General features: G+C 35.2%; 1 protein-coding gene and 2 long non-coding RNA genes across 3 annotated transcripts; 2 read left to right on the top strand and 1 right to left on the bottom strand.

Moving 5' to 3' along the window:
* Positions 1-913: 913 nt before the first annotated feature.
* Positions 914-1,723, bottom strand: LOC133815435 (uncharacterized). The gene has a single exon (XM_062248276.1). The coding sequence runs from the start codon at positions 1,721-1,723 to the stop codon at positions 914-916; it is 810 nt and encodes a 269-aa protein (XP_062104260.1).
* A 1,721-nt stretch (positions 1,724-3,444) lies between these two features.
* LOC133816664 (uncharacterized) lies at positions 3,445-4,971 on the top strand. The gene is made up of 2 exons (XR_009885402.1): positions 3,445-3,491; positions 4,380-4,971. It is a non-coding gene; the product is annotated as an uncharacterized LOC133816664 (long non-coding RNA).
* Positions 4,972-22,829: 17,858 nt separating this feature from the next.
* LOC133819311 (uncharacterized) lies at positions 22,830-24,138 on the top strand. The gene is made up of 2 exons (XR_009886314.1): positions 22,830-23,508; positions 23,647-24,138. It is a non-coding gene; the product is annotated as an uncharacterized LOC133819311 (long non-coding RNA).
* The last annotated feature ends 1,278 nt before the right edge of the window (positions 24,139-25,416 follow it).

Genomic DNA, 25,416 nt, shown 5'->3' with positions numbered 1-25,416 from the left:
TTTAAGGTAAGGAAGCACTTTTTGGCCTGCTTCTGGCAGCCTTTGATGTCGACGATGTATCGGTCGTTGAGTGATTGACACCGCATCACCTGATGTAGAGTGGATACTACCCCCTGCATCCGGTGGATCCAACCTCTCCCCATGATGGCGTTGTAGCTCGTGGTGGAGTCTATAATGAGGAAGTCTACTGGCAGGGCGCGTTCTGCAGCTACCACAGTTAATCGAACAACGCCCTTCGGATAGACTCTGTGGCTATTGAATCCCAAAATGGGCATGGTAGAGGGTCGGATCTGATTCTCCTCCAGTCCCATTTTCTGGAAGGCTTCTCAGAAGAGGATGTCGACCCCACTGCCCCCATCGATCAGAACTCTGCCCAGCTGGCAGTGGTCAACTTGTAAGGAAATGACGAGTGGATCGTCATGAGGCAGGTGGACGCCCTTCAGGTCTTCGTCAGTGAAGGTGATAGCAGAGGCTGTGTAGCTTCTTTCTTCTGAAGTGACGAGATTGACCACATGGCCTAATGATTTGTACCGCTTCACTCGTTCTTCCCCTCTTATGGATTTTAGTGGTGTGCTCTTGATTATCGGTGGGTTCTACGATCCTGTGGATCATAGGGACTTGTTTAAGAGGTTCCAGGGTGCTGTCAGAGGCTGTGTGTACGGGGTCTGACGCCTGTGGAGTGGGGACAGAAGCTGTGTTCTGCCGCGAGGCGCCTGGTCTGCCTGTCTCCTTGATGTATTGGGTAAGCCGCCCACTCCTCATGAGGGCTTGGATCTGATTGTTCAGATTGTGGCATTCATCGATCGTATGACTGTGATCTTTGTGAAAGAGACAGTATCTGCTTTTATCCCTTCTGTCAGATGGAGTGTTAATTTTGTAGGGCTCTCTCCAGATAGGCCTATCTTTATTTTCTTCATAAATGACTTCTTGCGGGACGGTGTATTCGAAGGATGGGTACCACGATGGATGTTGATCCTGTCCTTTTTCCTTCCTTCGTATGATCTATTTGGTTCCGCTTCCTCTTGTCATCCCTGGCAGGTGGTGGAGGATTATTCGCTGGGGGAGCAGAGATGAGTGCAGTCTTCTTCTGTGCGCGCTCTCGAAATTCTAATACCCTGAAGACGCCCTCGGCTCGGGTCTGCACGTCTGCCATGTCGTATGGTGGTGTCATAGTGAGATTCTCATGCAAGAGTGACCCCACATGCAAGCTTTTGACGAAGAGATTTGCTGCGGTGAGTGGGTCGACGTCGTGGATTTGATGCACGAGGTCAATGAAACGCTGTAAGTATGCCTTTGGATGTTCATTCTCCCCTTGTTCAATTCGATAGAGATCGGCCATTGTTCTGGGAGCCTCTCGGTTCGCACTGTACTGCTGTAAGAAGGACCGTCGGAGATCACTAAAACTGTTGAGTGATCCGGCCTTTAATTGTTGGAACCATAATAAAGCCGGCCCGGAGAAAGTTGTTGAAAAGACTTTGCATTGTATGGCTTCGTTATTAGCTTCTAACGCCATCTTTTGTTGAAATTGAAATAGGTGGTTTAGCGGGTCTCCCTTTCCATTGAATGCAGGCAGGGAAGGGATGATGAAGTCCCGAGGCTTTGGCTCATTCAGAATCCATTCCGAGAAAGGCGATCTTTCAGTGGTTCTCGATACAAGATCCAAATGTTCGGTGGCGTAGGCGGATCGCCCATCTGAGAACTTCTGCATCATTTCCCTCATCATGTCTTCTTTCTAACTGTCCAAGAAACAGATCGAGGGAACGCGACCTTCAGAGGGAGAATCATGTGCGACTTGAGGTACGGTGTGTGGAGGCCGGACGTCGGTTGTTGGCTGAGTGGGTCCAGTGGGTTCTGCTTCGGCCCGGCCTTGCGTGCCAGAGGTTGGGGCTTGTCGCCCGTCGGTCCCAGAGGATGGGGGGATGACTTGTGATTGCCCGTTAGCCGGGTTCATATTGTGAGGTGGGGAAGTAACACGGTCGACTAGAACGTCAGATCTGTTAGAATCAAGATTCTCGTGGGCTTGGGTGTTGCGAGTTGTGTCAGCGGACCTGCGCAGCTCAGCAATCTCTGCTTCGAGCCTAGCTTGGGCTTCGGTTAATGTCTTGATTGCCTCGTCGGACCGCTGCTGGCTTGCCTCCAATAGACGACACATCCTTTCGATCTGGTCGCTCATGTCCGTCAGAGGGACGCTTTGTGCAACTGGGCCCGAAACTCCGTTGCCTTTGGGTGGCATAACTTCTGGGTTCGCAGTGGATCTTGACTTCTTGGTTCGACGACGTGGCTAAGGCCGATACGCTTATCGTTTCCCACAGACGGCGCCAATTGTTGGTGCAACAATTTGTCTTTCTATATATGGAGGTAAAGACCCGACAATGTTTGGCGACTTGCTTCTTCTCCGGTGATGAAATCTGCCTTTGACTCGTCGGGATTTCCTGCAAGAAAGACACTCCGATGCTTAAGTCAGTTCAAAGTTCGATCCCCTTTTACCTCTTAAAATCTCATATTTATAGGATGAAATATACAAAACAGTTAGTTAGTTCAAGTGGACCCTGAAAAGGAGGAAGGAGAATAACTAAATTTTCCTCCAAAAATACCAACTTTTAAAATGTCTCGCTCAGAGGTCAGAGGCGCGGATTGCCTCTGACCTACAGCTTCTGCCTTCGGATCATTTCCGTGTATAAACGCTCCGTTTCGAATATTTGATAAATGAGGCAAGTGTTTTCGGGCCGATCATTTTGGGCCCAACAGTGTGTATTACAAGTTACTCGTCTATTCTATGCTGCTGCTTTTGTTAATATGTTTCCTGGTTTTGTTTTTCCTATTTAGGTATATATGTTGCCTAATTTATTTGTAGCTTTTGCTTTGGATATTTGAAGGATTTTTAAATCCTTTTGTTTCAGAATAAAAATTTATAATTTATTCTGTTTTTATCGCTGGTAATGGTTTCAGGTTCTAAATGATGTCCCAATGGTTTTTTAATCTATAAGATCATAGAGACGTTCTGTCTCAGTGTTTTGTGGAGAAAAAAGCATTGAAAAATGATAATGAAATACATGAAGTGAACTTTGAGGTCCAAGGCTTAGAGTGCATATAAGATTATTAATTACTGTTCATTGTACAATGTGCCATGTAACTTGAGCTGGCCCCTATGTATCACCATGCATATATCTAAGATTCAAAAAGAAGAAAAAAAAGAACGGGAAAGGTTGCGATATAAGAGAAAAAAACAATATAGCGAAAATATGATTGTAATCGAAAGAAAAAAAAGTAACAAAATAGACTTATTTTGAAATTGTTGATCATCTCTCAAATTTTAATTCAGGCATATTCATAAATGAAGCTAATACGGATAATTCTGAACGAGGTAATGACCTTTTTAAAATATTAATTAATTATTTTCATATTTTATTTCAAATGTTCGAATTTTTTTTATTCAACAGATAAATGACAAAGGAAAGAGTAAACACCTGCTTTTCAAACTTGTGAAATTGGTAAGAAAACATAACACAACACATTTAGCATATTGTAATTATTTTTCATATATATATATATTAGATGGAAGCAACTTACAATATATTTTTTTGTTTAGTTTTAAAGTTATAAATATATATATATAATAGAATAGAATGAATTATAGTTTTATAGTATGTATCAATATTTATTTATATATATACATCTAAACATAATATTGACATAGATATATATATTTACATGACTACATAATATATATATATATATATAAAATACAATAATATTTAAAAGGAAATTAATAATAGAAATAAAATACAAATTGAAAAAGTCACAATGTATCAACTATTTTTTGTTTATCTCACAATGTCCTTTGGTGAATTTGATGAAGAAAAAGAGCTCTAATCACTTGATAAAAAATAAACTATCACACAAATTTATAAGATAATAAAATGATGTATATCTTTATTATTTTTAAATAAATATAATTTAATTATTTAAATTATCATAAAATATCTTAAAAATATCATATTTTAATTAATTAATTAATTTATTTTTGTTTAAGTTTATGCTTATTTTAGTTTTTAAATTTAGCAATAATAACAAAAGATTATATATTATATGTTTAATATAATATTACGTTTAAATTTAATTAAATTTGATTTAAGATATAAAATATATGATTTTATTATTTTTAAATAATTATCATTGTAAAATATATTTAATTAATTAATTAATTATTTATTAAATTTTATTTAAGTTTAAGTCATGTTTACAATATATCGTTAAATATAAGAATATTATAATAAATATAAGAATATTCTGTTCAACTAAACGGAAAAAAATAAAAAACCGTTAAAACCAAGAATTTCTGTTATCTACACACTTTTAATATAGAAGAGATATGACAGGCCTTCTTCTTCATTTCCTCTTGCGCCAATGAAGCTGTAGGGCTAAGAAGGTTGATCGAGCTTTTCTCTGTCACTAGTTGGATCCCATGGTGAAGCTTCATCCCTTCCAACGTCGGAATTGAATATGGGTTTAGGCGTAGATGAATGGAGGTTCAGTCCCTTCCAACGCTGGAATCGAATCTGGGTTTCTACCTTGACCTACGACGGAGCTTTAGCTTTGTTGTTGGATGAGGAACTTCTATCTCATACCCAAATTTGCGACATATCTTTGGGATTTTTGTTGAAGGAGGAGCTTCGTTTTCGGATGAGGTTTGATCTGTTACCTAGATCTGCGATGCAGCACCGCGATTGGAGAAGGGAGGCCGGAGGTGGAGGTGGCAATCTGTGCCACAACAATGGTAGACGAATATTTGGATTTTTGAACATATCTCAGATCAGATTTTGAATTTTTGTATATCTTATGTGTATTTTTGTTTGCTGATAATTTTTGTGAGAGGTTGAGATTGTGATTTAAAGTTTTGGATTTGAAATTTTTTGTTTGCAAATTTTGGTCTCCAAGAAGAATGAACTCAAAAACAGAAATTTGATTTGATTTCGGTTGATTTTGGTTTGATTTATGTTATTTTTTTATTTTAAATTTGTTCTAATTATTTTTGTTAATTTTTTAGAAAACTATTTGTGTTAATTTTTTCTTCTTTAAAATAGTTTTTATAATTATTTATTATTTAAAAAAATTATTTTATTTTTTATTTTAAAATTAAGTTTTCATTATTTATTTATTTATTTTATTAATTAATAAAATATAAGGAGTATTTTGGTCATATTTTAAAAAAATTTGACCAAAATCTGGTTTATGGTATTTTTTTGTTCTATTTTGCAAAACGCATGTTCCAAAATATTATTTAATAAAATACAGAGTTCAATCGTTAACTTTTGCAAAACACAAAGTACAAAATAGTATTTACCATTCTTTTTCATGTTTGGTTATTTGTGTATATTTTTAGTGGCTATATATCATAATTACTTATTTAATATAAAATAAATTATAATACATAGTGTGATTATTTTTTTCTTTATCAGTAGGTACTCCTCGACGGGGAAAAAAACCAAGGACTACAATACTAGAAAATATTCCTCTGCAAGCAAATATATCAAAATCAAAACTAGAATGTAGTTTTTGCGAAGCAAAGAAATTTATACACGAGCCAAAAGGATTTTGTTGTTGTAATGGAGAAACATGCTTAACAATAAATGATACTCCTAAAGAGTTATATAATTTATACACTTCTATGAGTGATGATTCTAAAGATTATCGAAAATATATTCGAACTTATTGTAATAATTTTGCATTTACATTTATGGGTAAAATATGACAAAACTTTAGGCAATTAATATATAAAGGTATTTATCAAGGACAAATCAACCATTATATTAATGAGCTTGTTCCCTCAGATAATCATCCTAAATATTTACAACTTTATTTTTATGATATAGAACATGAAGTAGAGAATCTTTTATATATTTGTCCAAATTTAAAATTTTCTACTATCAACAAATTACAAGTTTTATATTGAAATATAACTCACACGCTTCATTCTTTCGACATCTTAAAGATATAAATGACTTAAAGAATTATCGAATTTCTATAAAATCTACTCCCGATTTAGATCAAAGAATTTATAATGCACTTTTAGCTTCACAAGTAGCAGCTATTTGGTTAGATAATGATGATCAATCAGAACATGTGACACGAGACATAATTGTTTATTCACATTATAGATTCACTCATAAGATACAATATTACTTTTGTTGGAATATCCCAACAACAAGGCTTGAGGCTAATCTAGAACATTCACAGATGCAACACGAGATTACCCTGGTTCAGCCCCAATATAGAACCTACATCCAGTTAGACCTCGTCCACACACGAGTTATTGAATCCACTAAGAATAGTAACAATACAAACCCAGTCAAGACAATTTGTTCTCGACAACTCTCACAAAACTCTCAAATACTTTGTAAACAATCACTCTTTGAAAAGACAAACGAGTAAATGGTACACACTCTCTTACTCTGTTTTCTCTCCAAGAATCAACTCACTCTATGTTTCTTTCTGATATGTTAGATTCTAAAAAAATATTACAACTCTCTCTATATATATACTAGCCTAAGTGGATATAAGAAATAGATGAATAAGGTGGCTGTCAATATTGTTACTATGAGAATTAAACACCACAAATTCCACCTTCATTCTCATGAGTAACAACATGTCTTTAACTATTGTGTGTGGAGTCCTAACTCAAATCATTTGCTGTCCTCAGCCAATACCAATCTGCAGCAAACTTAAACAATGCAGAAGTTTGCTAACAGTTAAAACTTTGGTACCCAAATCAGCTGGGTTATCATCTGTAGAAACCTTCTCTAAATGAACAACTTTCTCCTCAATCTTGTCCCTTACCCAATAGAGCCTAACATCAATATGTTTACTATTTTCATGGTAAACTAGGTTCCTACACAAATGGATTGCAGATTGGCTATCCGAGTAAACTATAGCTTCAGTTTTCAACACCTTTATCTCTTTCAATAACCCTTGCAGCCATACGGCTTCTTTGAAAGCTTCAGTTGCTGCTATGAACTCTGCTTTTGTGGTTGATAAAGCAACCAGTGACTGAAGTTGAGACTTCCAGTTCACACATCCCTTGCACACAGTAAACACATAGAAAGTTAGAGATTTTATAGTATCTCTATTTGTCGTGTAATCCGAGTCTACAAACCCATCTAGACTCACATCACCTTTTGTTCTTCTGAAGATGAGACCATAATCCATTGTCCCCTTCACATATCTCAACAGCCACTTAACTCCTTCCCAATGTGGTACACCTGGATCAGCCATGTATCTACTCAAAACACTTAAAGCGTGAGCTAAATCGGGTCTTGAACTCACCATAGATACATCAAACATCCTACTGCCATTGCATATGAAATCTTGACCATTTGATCATTCTCTTCTGGAGTCTTTGGTGATTGCTCGTTTGAAAGTATGAAATGACCTGCTATAGGAAGTTTGACTGGTTTTGCATCAAGCATATTAAACCTCCTAAGCACTTTCTCTGTATATGACTTTTGAGACAAGACTAGCAATTCATTAGATATGTCTCTCTTTATATCTATTCCCAGAATCTTTGTTGCACTCCCCAAATCTTTCATTTTGAACTATGAATTCAACAGGCCCTTCAACACCATTATCTTCTTCTTATTCTTACTCATCAATAACATATAATCAACATATATGAGTAAGAACACTGGTTCATTCTCTAAATCCTTAAAATAGAGACAAGTATCATACTTGGACTTCTCAAAACCAACTTTAGTGATAAACAAGTCAAACCTCTTGTTCCATTGCCTTGGAGATTGCTTCAAGCCATATAGAGACCTTTTCAATAAACACACCAGTTGTTTTCCTTCTGAGTTCTCCACCTCGAACCCAATTGGTTGCTTCATGTAGATGACTTCATCTAACTCTCCATTTAGAAAAGAGGTAGTAACATCAAGTTGCTCAATCTCCCAATCAAACTGAGTTGATAAAGCCAACATCACTCGGATTGTCTTATACTTGATCACAGGAGAAAAAATATCTGTGTAGTCCACACCTTCAACTTGAGTAAACCCCTTGGCTACCAACCTTGCCTTATACCTTGGAGGTTCTAAATTGTTGACCCCTACTTTCAACTTATAAACCCATTTGCATTCTATAATCTTGTGCTTTTCTGGTCTGACAACTAACTCTCAAGTATTATTCTCCTAAAGTGATTCCATCTTTGACTTCATGGCTTTGAGCCATTCTTGAGCATCAGGCCTAGACATAGCCTCTTCATAATCTTCAGGTTCATTCTCAAACACCGCCTTGGCTGCTGCTAATGCGTAAGCAACTACATCTACTTCTACAAACCGATATGGTGGCTTTATTATTCTTTTGGTTTTGTCTCTCACCAGCTAATACCCTTCAATTTGTGGTGTTCCATCTTGATCCGTATCTGGGATTTTACTTGTAGTTGGATCTGGCTGAACTGTAGTCTGATATGCATGAGTTTTGTTGTTTGAAATAGAAGTGGAATCCACCTCAAAACCAGTATTGTTGCGAATTTTCTCTTCATTTTCTGCATCAAACTGTTGACTTTCTTTTTCTTTGGTTAGCAATGGAAAATTTAATTCATCAAACTGAACATCTCTACTTATGATGATTCTAGGACCGTTTTTATTTAAGGACCACAATTTATAACCTTTGGTTCCCTTGGGGTATCCAAGAAAGATACACTTTTGGGACCTTGCATCTAGTTTATCATTCTTTTGGTGTGCATAAGCTGCACAACCAAAAGTTATTAAATGTGTAAGTGTAGGTGGTTCCCTTGACCATTTTTCTTCAAGTGTAACAAGCCCAATAACTCTATTTGGACACCTATTAACCTCATAGCTAGCTGTAGTAACAACTTCACTCCAAAAAGATTTACTCAAACCAGATCCTAGAAGCATGCATCGAACTTTATTTAACAATGTTCTGTTCATACGCTCAGCAACTCCATTTTGCTGAGGTATTCTAATCACAGTCCTATGTCTAAGTATCCCAGATGCATCACATAAAACATCAAACTCATCATTAATAAACTCCAACCCATTATCAGTTCTCAAAACTTTAATCTTCAAACCAGTTTGATTTTCCATTAAAACTTTCCATTGTTTGAACTTTTCTAAACATTCATTTTTATGTTTCATTAGAAAAATTCAAACCTTTCTACTATAATCATCAACAATAGAAAGAACGAATCGGTTACCTCCATGAGTTGGTGTTCTACTCGGCTCCCATACATCAATGTGCAAGTACTCTAAAATTCTGGTTGATTTATGTTGTCCTGTTGAAAATTTCACCCTATGTTGCTTGCCAAGAACACATATTTCACAGAATTTTAAAGTTAGAGGCTTCAAACTACCAAGCAGCCCTTGTTTGCCCAACTCAGCAAGACCTTGCTCACTTATATGGCCAAGTCTTCTATGCCATTTCTCTGTTTCTTCATCAACTTCTTTAACTACACCAGTCACTCCATTTTCTACTATTTTACCATCAAGAACATACAACCCATGTTTCTTCATACCTTTCATTACTGTCAACGACCCCTTTGAGACTCTCAACAACTCATTGATTGATTTGTAACTCAAACCTTCATCTTCAAGAGTACCAAGTGAGATGAGATTTCTTTTGAGAAGAGGAATGTGCCTTACGTTCTCCAACAACCTGATTTTTCCATCAAAATGTTTCACAGCAACACTTTCAATACCTTCAATGTTACAAGACTCATCATTTCCCATTAACACATTTCCTTGATTCACCTTTCTATAATCTTGGAACCATTCTCTCCTTGGGCACATGTGAAATGTGCAGCCGGAATCAAGTATCCACTCATTTGGATTTCTATCTATGGAAATTGATTGTATCTCACCATTCGAAGCTTCTTCATTGTCAACAAATGTAGCTGTACTTGATGAAGGTGTATCTTCTTTATGCTTCCTTTTATAAGCAAAGCAATTCCTTTTTATGTGTTCACTTTTACCACAAAAGAAACACTTTCTTATATCTATTCCTCTTGAAGTCGATCGAACACGAGACTTCCATTTTCCAAATGAATTCTCATTCTTTTTACTGAAATCTCTTTTTGGAGATCTACCTCGAGCTATTAAAGCTTCATCTTTCTTGCCTTTCTCAAGTGATAATTCGAAGTCCTTAGTTCTTAGAACCCCCAAGACATCCTCCATTGTAATAGTATCTTTGCTGAACTGAATCACTGTTTTGAGATCCTTAAAAGCTTCAGGAAGGTTGTACAACAAAGTAATTGCTTGGTCTTCTTCACTAATAGTTTCTCCTGCATTTGCTAAATCTAGCACAAGCTTGTTAAATTCACCAGATTTTGTTCAAGATTCCTTGTAGGATCCATCACAAATCTCTAAAACCTCCTATTCATATGCATTTTATTAGAAATTGATTTTGTTGAATAGAGAATTTTGAGTTTAGACCACATACCATCAGGAGTAGTTTTATTTATTACATGTCGCAACACATTATTTTCCAGATGCATCACGATGGTATACCCTGCTTTCTTCATCATGGTCTTTACTTCCTCAGGTTTTGACGTTTTCGCCATCTTCTCTTCTCCTTCAAGGGCTTCATCCAGATTTTGATTAATCAACACTGCCATAAGCTTTTCCTTCCATAAACTGAAGTCTCCACTTCCATCGAACTTCTCAAGATCATACCTTGTAGTTCCTGCCATCTTCTTGAAACTCAAAGAAACTCAACTCTGAACCAAGAATCTTCAAGCCTTCACCCTATGGATCAAAACCTGGCTCTGATTTGTTGGAATATCACAACAATAAGGCTTGAGACTAATCTAGAACATTCACAGATGCAACACGAAATTACCCTGGTTCAGCCCCAATATGGAACCTACATCTAGCTAGAGCTTGTCCACACACGAGTTCTAGAATCCACTAAGAACAGTAACAATACACACTCAGTCAAGACAATTTATTCTTGACAACTCTCACAAAACTCTCAAACACTTTGTGAACAATCACTCTTTGAAAAGACAAACAAGTAAATGGTACACACTCTCTTACTCTGTTTTCTCTCCAATAATCAACTCACTCTATGTTTCTTTCTGTTTTGTTACATTCTAAAAAAGTATTACAACTCTCTATATATATACTGGCCTAAGTGGATACAAGAAATAAATGAATGAGGAATTGACACGTGGCTGTCAATATTGTTACTATGAGAATTAAACACCACAACTTTGGTTGTTATGACCATTTACAATATCCTTTATTATTTTCAAAAGAAGAAATAGGTAGGCATCCAGGAATATTACAAAATAATTTTAAAGAAACAAAGTTATTGTGTACAAAAGAAGATATAATTGATCCTTTTAATATAAACTCTATTGAAGAGTTAATCGAATAGGAAATTGAAGGTAATAAATTATGTAGTTATGCATAGCGAAGATTTTCCATATTTGATATAGTTTAGTTTTTTTTCTTTGCATTTTCAAAAATGAAGAAGAAAAAGACAAACATGGTGTCTTGTCGAGAATATTATTGCTATTAGTCTATTTTATTGCATGTTGGTTGTTTGTTTCTACAATTTGTTGTTGATATGTATGTGACACTTGAAGCTCAAATATTAGATTTTTTTAGAACTAGGCAAGATAAGATTCGTGTTGAATTATATCAAGGAATTATTGATAGTATTCAAATAGAAAAAAATATTCAGGTTCTAAGATAGGAAAACAAATTGTTTTACCATCTTCTTTCATTCTTAACTATTACATGCAATTATAATTGGATTGAAATTAAACAAGAATTACTACCACATGAGGAGCTCAAAATAGACTAGGTTTGATTGCTTGTATATTTCGAGCAAAATTAAAAGAATTGAAGATTGATTTTGAAATTCCGTTTTTAGTAATTACCAAATTAATTAAACCAAGTAAATTAATTAAAGTGCGGAATGGTAATTAACTGTTTACACAGATTACAGTTCTGTCGGGACAGAAGCCAAACTTGTCACGACAGAAACTGAACACAATAAAAAGACAGTGCAAAAACAATAAAGAACACAGCGAATTTTTACAAGGTTCAGAAATCCTTTCGGATAACCTAATCCTTGGGGCCACGCCCAGAGAATAAAACCAATTAATAAAGAATCACAAGTACAAAAACATTGACTTAAACAAAACAAGACTCTCTCTTGAGATTTGCCGCAACTTGTTGTACTTCTCTTCACTAATCTGATTTTGATTGAAACGCTCAACCACTTGAACTCCCTTCAATGGTCAGCGAGTGCTTGCATCCTCCCGACGCAAGGCTTGAAAAAGATCTTCTCCCGAAGACTACAAACGCTGTGTTCAAATTACAATGTGTATTCACTCATGAACATGGTATAAGCTCACCACTAAACACTAATCACTCATAATTCAACAAGATCACATGAATACTTATGATCTTGAAAACAAAAGGAGAACTCTCAAATATTACAATAAAGCTCACGAATAATGCACCAAAGAGTTCATCTTTCTCACTGCCTTTAGAGACCTATTTATAGAGTCTTTTTCGTGCTCACAAAGGCAGAGAAAGAGTTCTTCTAATAAAGGCAAGAATCACAGTAGTTAATCTTGATTGATGAAGAGTTGCCTTATTTAGAAGATGCTGATCCGACAGATTCGATATCGGTGGGGACAGCTCAGACCTGTGACGGATCAAAACAAGCTCAAAAAGGAAACAATAATTAATGATATTAAAAACCAGTTTCCTAATTGCAATCCTTGAGCTGCACGAAAATATGTCAGTAAATAATCCACAAAATAACTTTGGGTAAGTACCGAATATTTGCAATAACCTTTGTTTCCTTTATAAACAAAAAGAGGCAATATATGCTAAATAAGGAAGCATTTTATTGACCAAAAATCACACAAAAGGAAAGAGAGATTCCGAAAAATGGAATAAAGGAAACCAAATATTTTCCAATCAAATCCGAAAAATATAAGAAAGGAAAACAACTATTTTCGAAAATTATAATAAAAGGAAAACACATATTTCTGAAAATTATAATAAAAGGAAACAATTAAATCAACCATTTTCTCTTTTTAAGAAAAAAAAGATATTTCTATAAAAATGTCAATTAGGATTTACAATCTCCCCCTTTGGCAATTTTATAGACAAGGAATATCTATTTTTTAAAAGATCCCTGCAAAACACAAGTAAGTGCTTAAAACCATAAGAGTCACAAAATAAACAAAAATGACTCCCCCTGCGTAAGATAACCAAAGCACAGTTAACGAAAGAAACCAATAATAACCAGCAGGTGAACATAATCAAAGTACCAAAAATAGAGTCACTATCTCCCCCTCATTGTCTGAAAAAAAATGCCAAAGAAACATAGAAACCAAAAGGAAATGAAACCAAAAGAAAGACACATGAAGTGTTCTTTTACAACTAACAATAGTAAAATAGATCAAGGGAACCGAAATTATCATGGGGCAGGAGAGCTGGATGCATGGAGAGTGGCCAATGAAGCAAGAATTTGGCGCTGAGTTTCCTCCATGAGTGAGAACCGGACAGACAGACTTGTGATTCCTGTCTGGACAGCACCAAGATCAGTCGGGACAGCAGGAGTGTCAGTCACAACATTGCCAGAAGCAGGACTAGCCAGATTAATGCCTTTGACTTTTCGAGCTGTAGACGGAGCATGATCATCCTTGACAGTATAGGTGGGACCAACCAAAGGAGAAGTCAAGGTCTCATGGGACTTCTTCAAAGGACGTTGAGAGTCCAAAAGTTTGTAAATGACCTGAGGAAACATCAAGTGTTGCCCCTTACGTTTGGCACCACTAAGAGACATGATTTGGTCAAAAATAACAGCTCCAAGATCTATGGTGACTCCAGTACCAATTTTGAACAACAGGAAGGCCATATCTTGAGTGATGGTGGAGGAATGTGTGGTAGGCATCCAATTAAACATAGCAAACTTGAAAAGAGCACCATAGAAATGAGTGAGATCGGTGACACAAAGAGAGGTGCTTGGTTCCCACACCATAGCCTGACCAACCAGTTCAGACAAAACTTGATCCTTTGCAAACTCAATAGAATCATCAATCTCCACAAGGACGAGATTGAGAGCCTTAGTAATTTCGGACGGGCTAAAATTGTACCAATGACCCCTAACATAAACTTTATGAAACATGAAAGAAGATTGGTCTAATAATTCATCATTCAAATTTGCATAGAATTCTTTAACAACCCGAGGCACAAACCCATCAAAACCAGACAAGGATCGCAACCAACCTCTTTCCTCTAAAGTAAGCAATACCCCAAAAACACGATGAGGAGCAAAAAGAAAATTTCGCTCACTAATAAAATGGCGATGGTCATAGAATTGCATGTTCTTCTCATTATCATTAAAACAGAATGTAATAGAGTGAGCTTTGAAAGAACCTGAGGTACGGGCAGGAGCACCTTTTTGCTTATCAAGTTTGGACGACAATTCAGGAAAAGCCAAAGGAGTGGTGCCTTTTGGGTCCGATGCAACTGGAGAGGCTTCAGATGGGTCTTCTTCAGAGTCAGTCTCCTCAGCCAAATTATCAAGAGGAACTTCAGGATTGGGCTCGGTCAAAGAAGGATCCAACTCAGGCTGAGAGTCTTCCGTCTCGGGAGAGACATCCTCCGATGAGGTGCATGGGGGAGGATTGATTTTGGCCTTTAATTTAAAACGAGATAAAGGAGATGAATCAGAGATGGAACTGGTACCTTTAGATTTAGTCACTTTGGCCTTTTTCCCTTTCTTCGACCCAACAACTTTGGACTTACGTTTGCCCTTTGCCTTGGGTGTCAACACATCAGGAGATAGTGAGGATTCAGAGTCATGATCAGATGGAGCAGACACATCTTCAGTAGAAATTGATTTGGACTGACTAGTTGCCAAGGCCGGTTTGACTTTTATTTGATCTTTGGGAGAGGCGAGTGAAACCGCCGAGGCAGGAATTTGCTCAGCATCCAAATTCGGGAACGTAACTCCTTTGCTAGAAGCACCAAGAACAGATGAACTGATAGGACCCGAAAGAGCAAGAACCTTCTTTCTTGCTGTGGTTTTAGAACGACGGCCTGGAGTAGGAGAGACAGCAGGAATTGATGCTGGGACCGAAGGAGTGGCAGTGGGAACAGATACAGGAAGTGTCTCCTGCTGAGACTTCACGGACTTGGAAGATGAACCATGACCTCGAGTCTTCATGACTGCTAAGAGGAAAACAAGTGAAACACACAAAGAAAGAAACCCTAAACACTTTGGTTATATGTGAGAGATTTAACAAGAAAACACTGATCATAAAACAACCAAGGGACTCCGAATATATACAGTATTCAGAACACAAATGAGGCAAGTTCAAGATTGGGTAACCAAAAACGGGTAATCGGATTTTTAGTGATAAATGCCAAAAAATCTCCCTTTTTAACACAAATTCTGTCACACCTCAAAATTGGAAACTTTTGAATATTTTTAGAATATATTGAGACAAAACAAATAAATTGCAAAAATAATTTTTCAACCCCTTTTTTTTTTTTTTAAATACACGGTAGATAACAGATTTTCTTTTTCAAAATGTTTATTATTTTTTTTTATTACAGAATTGCCGAAAATAAAGTGTATAATGCCTTACCATATGTGTCCATGTAAATCCCAAGTCCTGTTCAGAAGAAACAAGATAACCATATTTTTCACAAATTAGAGAAATGAGTTATACTTCAAATACTAAGAGACCATAATTCGAAAAACATACCACACACAAAACATATTTGAGACAATTCATTATATGTATGAGTCTTACAACCATCTTACACAGTCTAGAACAAGCATATGTGTGTGCAAGTGTAAGCAATTTGGCGTTTCTTTTTGGCCTTTTAAAGCTAGGGTCATTGCCCATATTTGGCGATTTTTAGCCTTTTTCCAATTGTAACCATAATGGAGGCTATAACTCTTATACTGATGGTAGCCCTTTACGATGGTAGAGTATCCTCCAATATAATTGCTAATTACCTGGTACCAACTTACTCAGTGTCAGCTTTCACACATCAGTATAGGTAGCACTTTTCCAAAATGGAGCCTGAAAAAGAAACTGGATTAGGAATGCTCATACAAAGATAATGATTTGATCAAATATAAATTGGATGAACTATAATTTTTCAAATATGGTTTTCCATTCCAACAAAGTATAGGACTTATAACGATCATTCTCTAATAAAAAAAATATGCTCATCAAATTTCTTCCAATCAGGACAAGAGATTTACAAAAACACATATGCAAGGCAAGACAATCAATTTATTGGCAATTTCAAATAAAACAAACCCCCAAGGATTTCCTGAGGGAATCAAATCTAACTGTGTCTAAGGCTTTAGTAAAGATATCTGCAATTTGTTTGTTAGTCTCAACATATTCTAAAATCAATGTTTTGTTTTCAACAAGTTCCCTAATAAAATGATGACGAATGTCAATATGTTTGGTGCGAGAGTGCTGAACAGGATTTTTGGAGATATTAATAGCACTTGTATTATCACAAAAAATGGTTAAAGTTTTAACATCAAACCCAAAGTCTGCCAACATTTGTTTTATCCACAAAAGTTGAGTACAACAGCTTCCAGCATCAATGTACTCAGCTTCGGTTGTTGACAAGGAGATGGAGTTTTGTTTTTTACTATGCCAGGAGACCAAATTGTTTCCTAAGTAAAAACAACCACCACTTGTGCTTTTTCGATCATCAGTGTTTCCTGCCCAATCTGCATCACTATAACACACAAGGTTAGAATTTGTTTCTTTGGAGTACCAAATGCCTAAGTCAAGAGTATTATTGATGTAACGAATAATTCTTTTTACAGCAGTCACATGAGACTCCATGGGGTTCCCTTGGAACCGAGCACACACTCCAACACTGTAACTTATGTCAGGGAGACTTGCAGTTAAGTAAAGGATACTCCCAATCATACTCCTGTAAAGGGTTGGATCAACTTTCTTCCCATTTTCATCTTTAGACAATTTGACCGTGGTACCCATGGGTGTTTTAGCAGGTTTAGATGCATCGAGTCCAAATATTTTCACAAGATTTCTTGCATACTTGCTTTGTGAAATAAAAATTCCTTCATCAGACTGCTTTACTTGAAGTCCTAGGAAGAAACTGAGTTCTCCTACCATGCTCATCTCAAACTCTTCCTGCATTTGTTTCACAAATTCCTGCACTAGAGAATCATTAGTAGAACCGAACACTATATCATCAACATAAATTTGTGCTATCATAATATTTTCATCAACATTTTTGATAAACAGTGTTTTGTCTACTCCCCCTCTCTTGTATCCCTTTGAGACCAAAAATTGAGTTAGTCTCTCATACCAAGCCCGTGGGGCTTGTTTTAGCCCATACAAAGCTTTTTGCAATTTAAAAACATGATTAGGATTGTAAGGATCCTCAAACCCTTTGGGCTGTTCCACATAAGCTTCCTCATTCAAAAAACCATTTAGAAATGCGGATTTTACATCCATTTGGAACAATTTAAAACCAAGAACACATGAAATAGCTAGTAATAATCTTATGGATTCAAGTCTTGCAACAGTGGCAAATGTCTCATCAAAATCAATTCCTTCAACTTGAGTGTACCCCTGTGCAACTAATCTAGCTTTATTTCTTATTATGGTCCCAAATTCATCAGTTTTGTTTTTAAATATCCACTTTGTACCTATAACATTGGTATGACTCGGTCTACGGACAAGAATCCATACCTCATTCCTTGCGAATTGATCTAACTCTTCTTGCATAGCATTGATCCATGATTCATCATTTAAGGCCTCCTTCACATTTTTAGGTTCCAAAGAGGAGGTAAAACAAACAAATTGAACCAAATTTACATACCTCTTTCGAGTGACCATACTCTCTTCAAGATTTCCCAGAATAAGGTCAGAAGGGTGATTCTTTTTTACTTTGGTTGATGGTTCTTTTTGAACGGAGTCAGAGGAAATAACTAGATTTTCCTTCTCTGTTTGCCCTGTTGTTGTTTCGACAGACTTGTCATTTGATACGTCACCAGTGGCTGTTGTCCCCTCCGAAAGCTGTGTTGTCGGATCCGCCACATCTATGAGCCTGTCAATTTCCTCCTCATGGGAGTACTCAGAAAAATCTTTAAAATCATCTACACCCACATTAGCTGATTCCATAATAGTTTGGGTTCTCATATTATAGACACGATAAGCCCTACTATTAGTGGAATAACCAAGAAAAACTCCCATATCACTCTTAGCATCAAATTTGCCTAGATTCTCACGATCTCTAAGAATATAGCATAGACATCCAAAAACATGAAAGTAGTTAACATTGGGTTTTCTACCTTTCCAGATTTCATAAGGACTTTTGTTTGTACCTGGGCGCAGAAAAACACGATTAATTGTATAACAAGCTGTATTAATAGCTTCTGCCCATAATTTCTTTGTGAGTTTTTTGCTGTTAAGCATAACTCTGGCCATTTCCTGCAAGGTACGATTTTTCCGTTCCACTACCCCATTTTGTTCAGGGGTTTTGGGAGCAGAAAATTCATGCAAAATTCCAAATGTTTTACAATAATCATCATAAACAGAATTTTCAAACTCCTTACCATGATCACTCCTTATTCGTACAATCTTTCCAATGTTACAATTTTTTTCAACTCTCAATCTTGTACATAGTGTTTGAAAAGCTTCAAAAGTATCTGATTTCTCTCTTAAAAAATCTACCCAAGTAAATCTAGAAAAATCATCCACACAAACAAAAATGTATCTCTTGCCATTAATACTTTCAACTTGAATAGGACCCATGAGATCCATATGCAATAATTCTAACACATTTGAAGTATTAACATCAGACAATGCTTTATGGGAAATTTTCAACTGTTTTCCCAATTGGCGTGATTCACACTTACCAAGCGATTCTTTACCCAACTTGGGTATACCACGGATGAGACCTGCATTAGCAATCTTTTTCAGGTTTTTGAAATTTATATGACCAAGTTTTTCATGCCACAAGTCAGTAGTATTAAAGCTTGATGAAGATGCATGACATGTGAATTTTTGTGCGAGAGTGTAGCAATTATCCAAAGAACGAGAGCCTTTGAGAATAATATCACCATTTTGATTTAAAACATTACACTCATCATGTGAAAAATTAACATAAAAACCTTGGTCACAAATTTGACTTATGCTAATTAAGTTGGCTTTCAGCCCATCAACAAGAAGCACATTTTTCAGTTTCGGTAACCCTTCAATGTTTAGAGTACCTTTACCCAGAATATTTCCTGTCATTCCATCCCCAAAAGTTACTACTCCACACTTCAAGGATTTGAAGTTGGTAAGTATGTTGGCATTACCTGTCATATGTCTCGAACAACCGCTATCAAAGTACCATGAACTAGATGCATGCATTTTGTGACAGGTAAAAGTAGCCAAGCAAACAGAGTTAACTTTCTTGACCCATACTGTTTTTGATTTTGAATTTCTTTCGGTCAAGAATTGATTCATACCACCAAAGTGTTTATCATAATTCTTTTTGAACAATTTTAACAGAGAAAAACACTTAGGTCTTATGTGACCTTTCATCCCACAAAAATGACAAACTGGTACAAACTGTTCAATGTTTCTTTTTGGAGAAATTTTCTTCAGTTGTAGATCTGTTGCAACAGATGGCAACTCTGTCCTCTCAGCATCGTGACTTGTTCCTGCAACACGGTTAGTTGACACAACAGACGGATAATTCATAGATTTTACAAAAACCGTTTTTCTTGAGGACTCAGATCCATTAGATCCTAATCCACTGTAGTCACCAACCTTTTTTCCTACAGAAAGAATATCATCCAAAATTCCAGATCTAGGATTAAGCATTTTGACACCTTTTTGCAAAAACTCAATTTCTTTATTCAAAGAAATAATTTCATCATTTTTGGAGGCAATAATCATCTCAAGACTTTCAATTTTTTTAACAAAATTTTTATTATTGCCAGCCATTAGACGATTCTCAGAACATACTTTCAGCCATTGATCATACATTATTTCATAAGACTCTTGTAATGACTCCTCATCTAAATCAGAATCATCAGAATCACTATCTGAATTCTCATTGTTCTGAACAGAATTATTAAGGCATAGTACATCCTTGTAATTGAAAACAATACCTTTGTGAACAGAGGTTAAGGCAACACTATTTTCCTCCTCATCACTCTGTTCAGAGTCTTGATCACTCCATGTGGCTGTCATGACTTTCTTTTTCTTTAAGGTATTTGCACACTCAGATTGAATATGTCCAAATCCTTCACATTCCCTGCACTGAATACCCTTTTTATTAGTCTCAAAGGGTTTAGAAAAATTACCTTTTGGTTTTTTGGATAAGGCCTTTTTATTTCCCAATTTCTTTATGTATTTTTGGAATTTTTTGTCAATAGAGCCATCTCATCATCCTCATCATCCGAACTTTCCTTCTTTTCTTTAGAGGATTTCAAGGCAATAGATTTTTCCTTAATTTCCTCTGTCTTACCTTTTTGTCTAATTTTTTGGTTTAGCTCAAAATTTCGAAGTGAACCCATTAGTTCCTCTACTTTCATTTTGTCCAGATCTTTTGCTTCTTCAATTGCAGTTAGCTTTGTCTGAAACCTGTCAGGGAGAACTCTAACAATTTTTCGAACCAAAACATTTTCTTCAAGTTTTTCACCAAGAGCAAAAAATTCGTTAGCAATATCTGACAATTTCTCATAAAATTCAGTGAGGGTTTCATTTTCATTCATTTTCAAATTTTCAAATTTTGTTGTGAGCATTACAAGCCTAGAACGCTTGACATCAGCAGTTCCTTCAAATTGAGTTTGAAGAATTTGCCAAGCATCTTTGGCCGAAACACATGAAGAAATCAATTTAATGTAACCATCACCAACACCATTAAAAATGGCATGTAATGCTTTATTGTTGTAACTGGACAGTTTATCTTCAGCATCAGTCCATTCAAGTTCAGATTTTACCTTAGTTATATCATCGCTTTTTGCTGGAGGAGTCCAACCACTTAAAACAGCTATCCAAGCCTTTTCATCTTGAGATTTGATAAAGGCTCTCATTCGAACTTTCCAATATGGATAGTTTGAATCGTTGAGTAAAGGGGGGCGAGTTATGGAACCTCCTTCTGTGAAAAAAGACATTGCAAGAACACGAACAACAAACGGAATAAACCAAGATCACACTCAGAAATGAGTGACCCGCTCTGATACCAATTGAAATTCCGTTTTTAGTAATTACCAAATTAATTAAACCAAGTAAATTAATTAAAGTGCGGAATGGTAATTAACTGTTTACACAGATTACAGTTCTGTCGGGACAGACGCCAAACTTGTCACGACAGAAACTGAACACAATAAAAAGACAGTGCAAAAACAATAAAGAACACAGCGAATTTTTACAAGGTTCAGAAATCCTTTCGGATAACCTAATCCTTGGGGCCACGCCCAGAGAATAAAACTAATTAATAAAGAATCACAAGTACAAAAACATTGGCTTAAACAAAACAAGACTCCCTCTTGAGATTTGCCGCAACTTGTTGTACTTCTCTTCACTAATCTGATTTTGATTGAAACGCTCAACCACTTGAACTCCCTTCAATGGTCAGCGAGTGCTTGCATCCTCCCGACGCAAGGCTTGAAAAAGATCTTCTCCCGAAGACTACAAACGCTGTGTTCAAATTACAATGTGTATTCACTCATGAACATGGTATAAGCTCACCACTAAACACTAATCACTCATAATTCAACAAGATCACATGAATACTTATGATCTTGAAAACAAAAGGAGAACTCTCAAATATTACAATAAAGCTCACGAATAATGCACCAAAGAGTTCATCTTTCTCACTGCCTTTAGAGCCCTATTTATAGAGTCTTTTTCGTGCTCACAAAGGCAGAGAAAGAGTTCTTCTAATAAAGGCAAGAATCACAGTAGTTAATCTTGATTGATGAAGAGTTGCCTTATTTAGAAGATGCTGATCCGACAGATTCGATATCGGTGGGGACAGCTCAGACCTGTGACGGATCAAAACAAGCTCAAAAAGGAAACAATAATTAATGATATTAAAAACCAGTTTCCTAATTGCAATCCTTGAGCTGCACGAAAATATGTCAGTAAATAATCCACAAAATAACTTTGGGTAAGTACCGAATATTTGCAATAACCTTTGTTTCCTTTATAAACAAAAAGAGGCAATATATGCTAAATAAGGAAGCATTTTATTGACCAAAAATCACACAAAAGGAAAGAGAGATTCCGAAAAATGGAATAAAGGAAACCAAATATTTTCCAATCAAATCCGAAAAATATAAGAAAGGAAAACAACTATTTCCGAAAATTATAATAAAAGGAAAACACATATTTCCGAAAATTATAATAAAAGGAAACAATTAAATCAACCATTTTATCTTTTTAAGAAAAAAAAGATATTTCTATAAAAATGCCAATTAGGATTTACAGATTTATGTAGAAAAGAAATTTTTGGTCTTGTGGCAGCCCATGTTTATGTAATAGAATTTCAAAAAAGAGGTCTTTCACATGCAAATTTCTTAATTATCTTAAAATCTAACTAAAAAATTGTTGCTCCTGAAGATTTTATAGAATTGTTTTGGCTGAGTTTTCAGCAGTTGATAAAAATTCTCATTTACAAGTTGTTGTCAAACATATGATGCATGGACCTTGTGGCAATTTAAATCTAAATAATGTTTGTATGCAAAAGAAGGGATCATGTAGAAATCATTATCCTAAAGCATATTTTTTGGAAACATATATTAGTAAAAATGAATATCCCAAATATAAAAGAAGAAATGATGGCCAAACAATTAGAGTAAGAAGACATTATTTAGATAATTGATTGGTTGAACCTTATAATCATACTTACTTACAAAATTTGATTGTCACATAAATGTAGAAATATGTTCTACCGTTAAAGCTGTGAAATATTTGTACAAATATATAGAGTAATTGGTAGCAGAATTCCTTATAGTTTGGATTTTCTTACACTTAACTCTCATTCTTTACTTTTTGTGGCAAAACCTCCCAAACCACCCTTTTGTTAGTAAATTCGCAACCTCTGGTTGTTTTGGTCATTATCTGCCATCATGAACACATGTGGATGTCTAATATATGTCCACATCATTTGATTAATTACTTTAAATTAAAAAATAATAATTGAAGAGAATATAAATTAATTAAAAAATATTAATTTTAATATTAAAAAAACTAAATTAAAACATATTTGTAAATCCAAAATTGTAAAAAAAAAAAAAAACCTTTCATCGTCTCTTCTTCCTCATCTTCTTCTTGGGTTGGGTAAGGAGGCTCGGGTGACTGGAGTCATGGTGGCTGGCGTTAGGTGAAGAGCAAGGGCGGCCGAGGATGGGTCTCCAGTATGAACAAATCTTGAAAAACAGAGAAAATCTATGAGGAAGCTTTAGAAAAGTTTCACAAGAAGAATTTGGGAAAAACCTTAGCTGTAGACTGAGGTGATATTATTATTTATAGTAATGAGTTTTCAAGAGTACAAACGAGAGAGTTTGTTGAATAACAAACTTCTAACAGAAAAACTAATTAGCAACTAAAAACAAAATAATTAACTAAAACTAGTTTATTGGTTAATACAGCGGATCTGTACAAGCCATTTTTTTTCTGCAAGTTGTTGGCAGCCATGGAAGATGAGAACGCCAGTAGAGGCTTCGGGTGAGCTTCACGAAACCTTGTGAGTCCAAAACCTGGGCAGATCTCGTGAACTTCACAAAATCGACAGTGTGAAGGCTCTTGGAGAGGGAACAGAGATTTGGACAACGAACAAAGCTCATCAGGTAACCTTCTCCCCAGATTCGTGGAAACCAACCTTCTTCCCTTGCTATGACATGTCCTCAACACCAACCTTCTTCCCTAGCCTTCAGTGATTTTGAGATTTATTTTTATTTTTCAGATATGTTTGTTTGATTTTCTTGTATATTGTTCATACCCATTTCAGATATGTATATTGTTCATACCCATTTTGCTGGTTTTAATAGATTTTGCCTGGTGTAAACAATGAACAAATATGAGATGTGATTGTGAGTAAATATGGGTTTGTGTTTATGAATAAATCTGGGTTTAGGTTTGAAGATTTTGAATTAATTTTAGTATGAACAATCGAGGAACACTAATTTTTTAATTAATTTTTTATTTGTATTTTTGTATTTAAAGTAAAAAAAATTAATGTTCAAATGATTTAATTTTTTTTTTTTTGTCAAAAAAATGATTAGATTGATTGGATTCTTGAGAGAGAGATCTAGAAAGAAAGGGGACAAGGTGGTGAGGGTTTTGAGCACGAGTGAGGAAGATGATTTTGTAAATTTGGTTGAAGAAGATATACCCATAATTTAAATTTAAATTTTAGATTTTGTTCTGGCAGATAACAGTCTGGAGCTAACAAGACTGTGGATTTGTTAAAAGAATGGTGGTTTAGGATGTTTCAGCACCAAAAATAAAAGGAATTGAGAATAAGAAAATGCAAACTATAAAGAGTTTTGTTGACAATTACTCAAATATATAATTTTCACTTATATACAACAAATGTAAAAAAAATTATTGTAATAACACCAAATAAACTAATTACAAAAATATATACAATCTATACCATTTTAATAATTAATATATAAAATTATGAAAATACAATCTCTTAATTTCAGTCACTTTCCATATATGCTTTAGTTTCAAAAGTTGAAACTACCCATAAATAAAATACATACAAAAAAAACATAATAATTGATATAAATAAAAATATCTATCAATTAATATATAATATGAGTGATAATGATAGGGGAATAAATATACACAAATAATATCAAATATTTAAAATCTGATTTACACAAATAAAACAGAAGATGCATAATCATAAAATATTAGTAGGCGCCATTTTCAATTTTTTTGAATATATATCTTCAACAAATCTGCATTTGTTCACAATTTGATGAGCAACATTAAGAAAAAATATTGGTTGAAAGAAAGATAAAAATGTTTATATTTTGATATAGGAATTAGGGGTATTGATCTAAAGTAAACTACTTAGAAAAATGATGCAATATCCAATTTTGAAGCTGCCATTTTGAGACACTATTGTTTCCCACAAAGTAAGCTTTTCAAATGAATTATATCTCAATTTTGTTTTAAAGTATATATATATATGTTTGATTTAACATTGTGATGTGCATAACATATGTTTAAGTAGTTTTATATTATAATCGACTAAGTTTAAAAATGAAAAGCTTGAATAATGATGGGTACAATCAACACATTTAGTTATAATTATCAATTTCATTAGTTCAAAAAAATAAACTAATACGTTTATTTTGTAAGGTGTTCAATTGAACAACTAATTATGTTATGTTGCATTTAGGAAT

The sequence above is a fragment of the Humulus lupulus genome, chromosome 2, assembly GCF_963169125.1.
Source record: "Humulus lupulus chromosome 2, drHumLupu1.1, whole genome shotgun sequence".
Classification (NCBI taxonomy): domain Eukaryota; kingdom Viridiplantae; phylum Streptophyta; class Magnoliopsida; order Rosales; family Cannabaceae; genus Humulus; species Humulus lupulus.
Note: the sequence above shows the minus strand (reverse complement) of the source record. Positions and strands in the feature narration are given on the sequence as shown.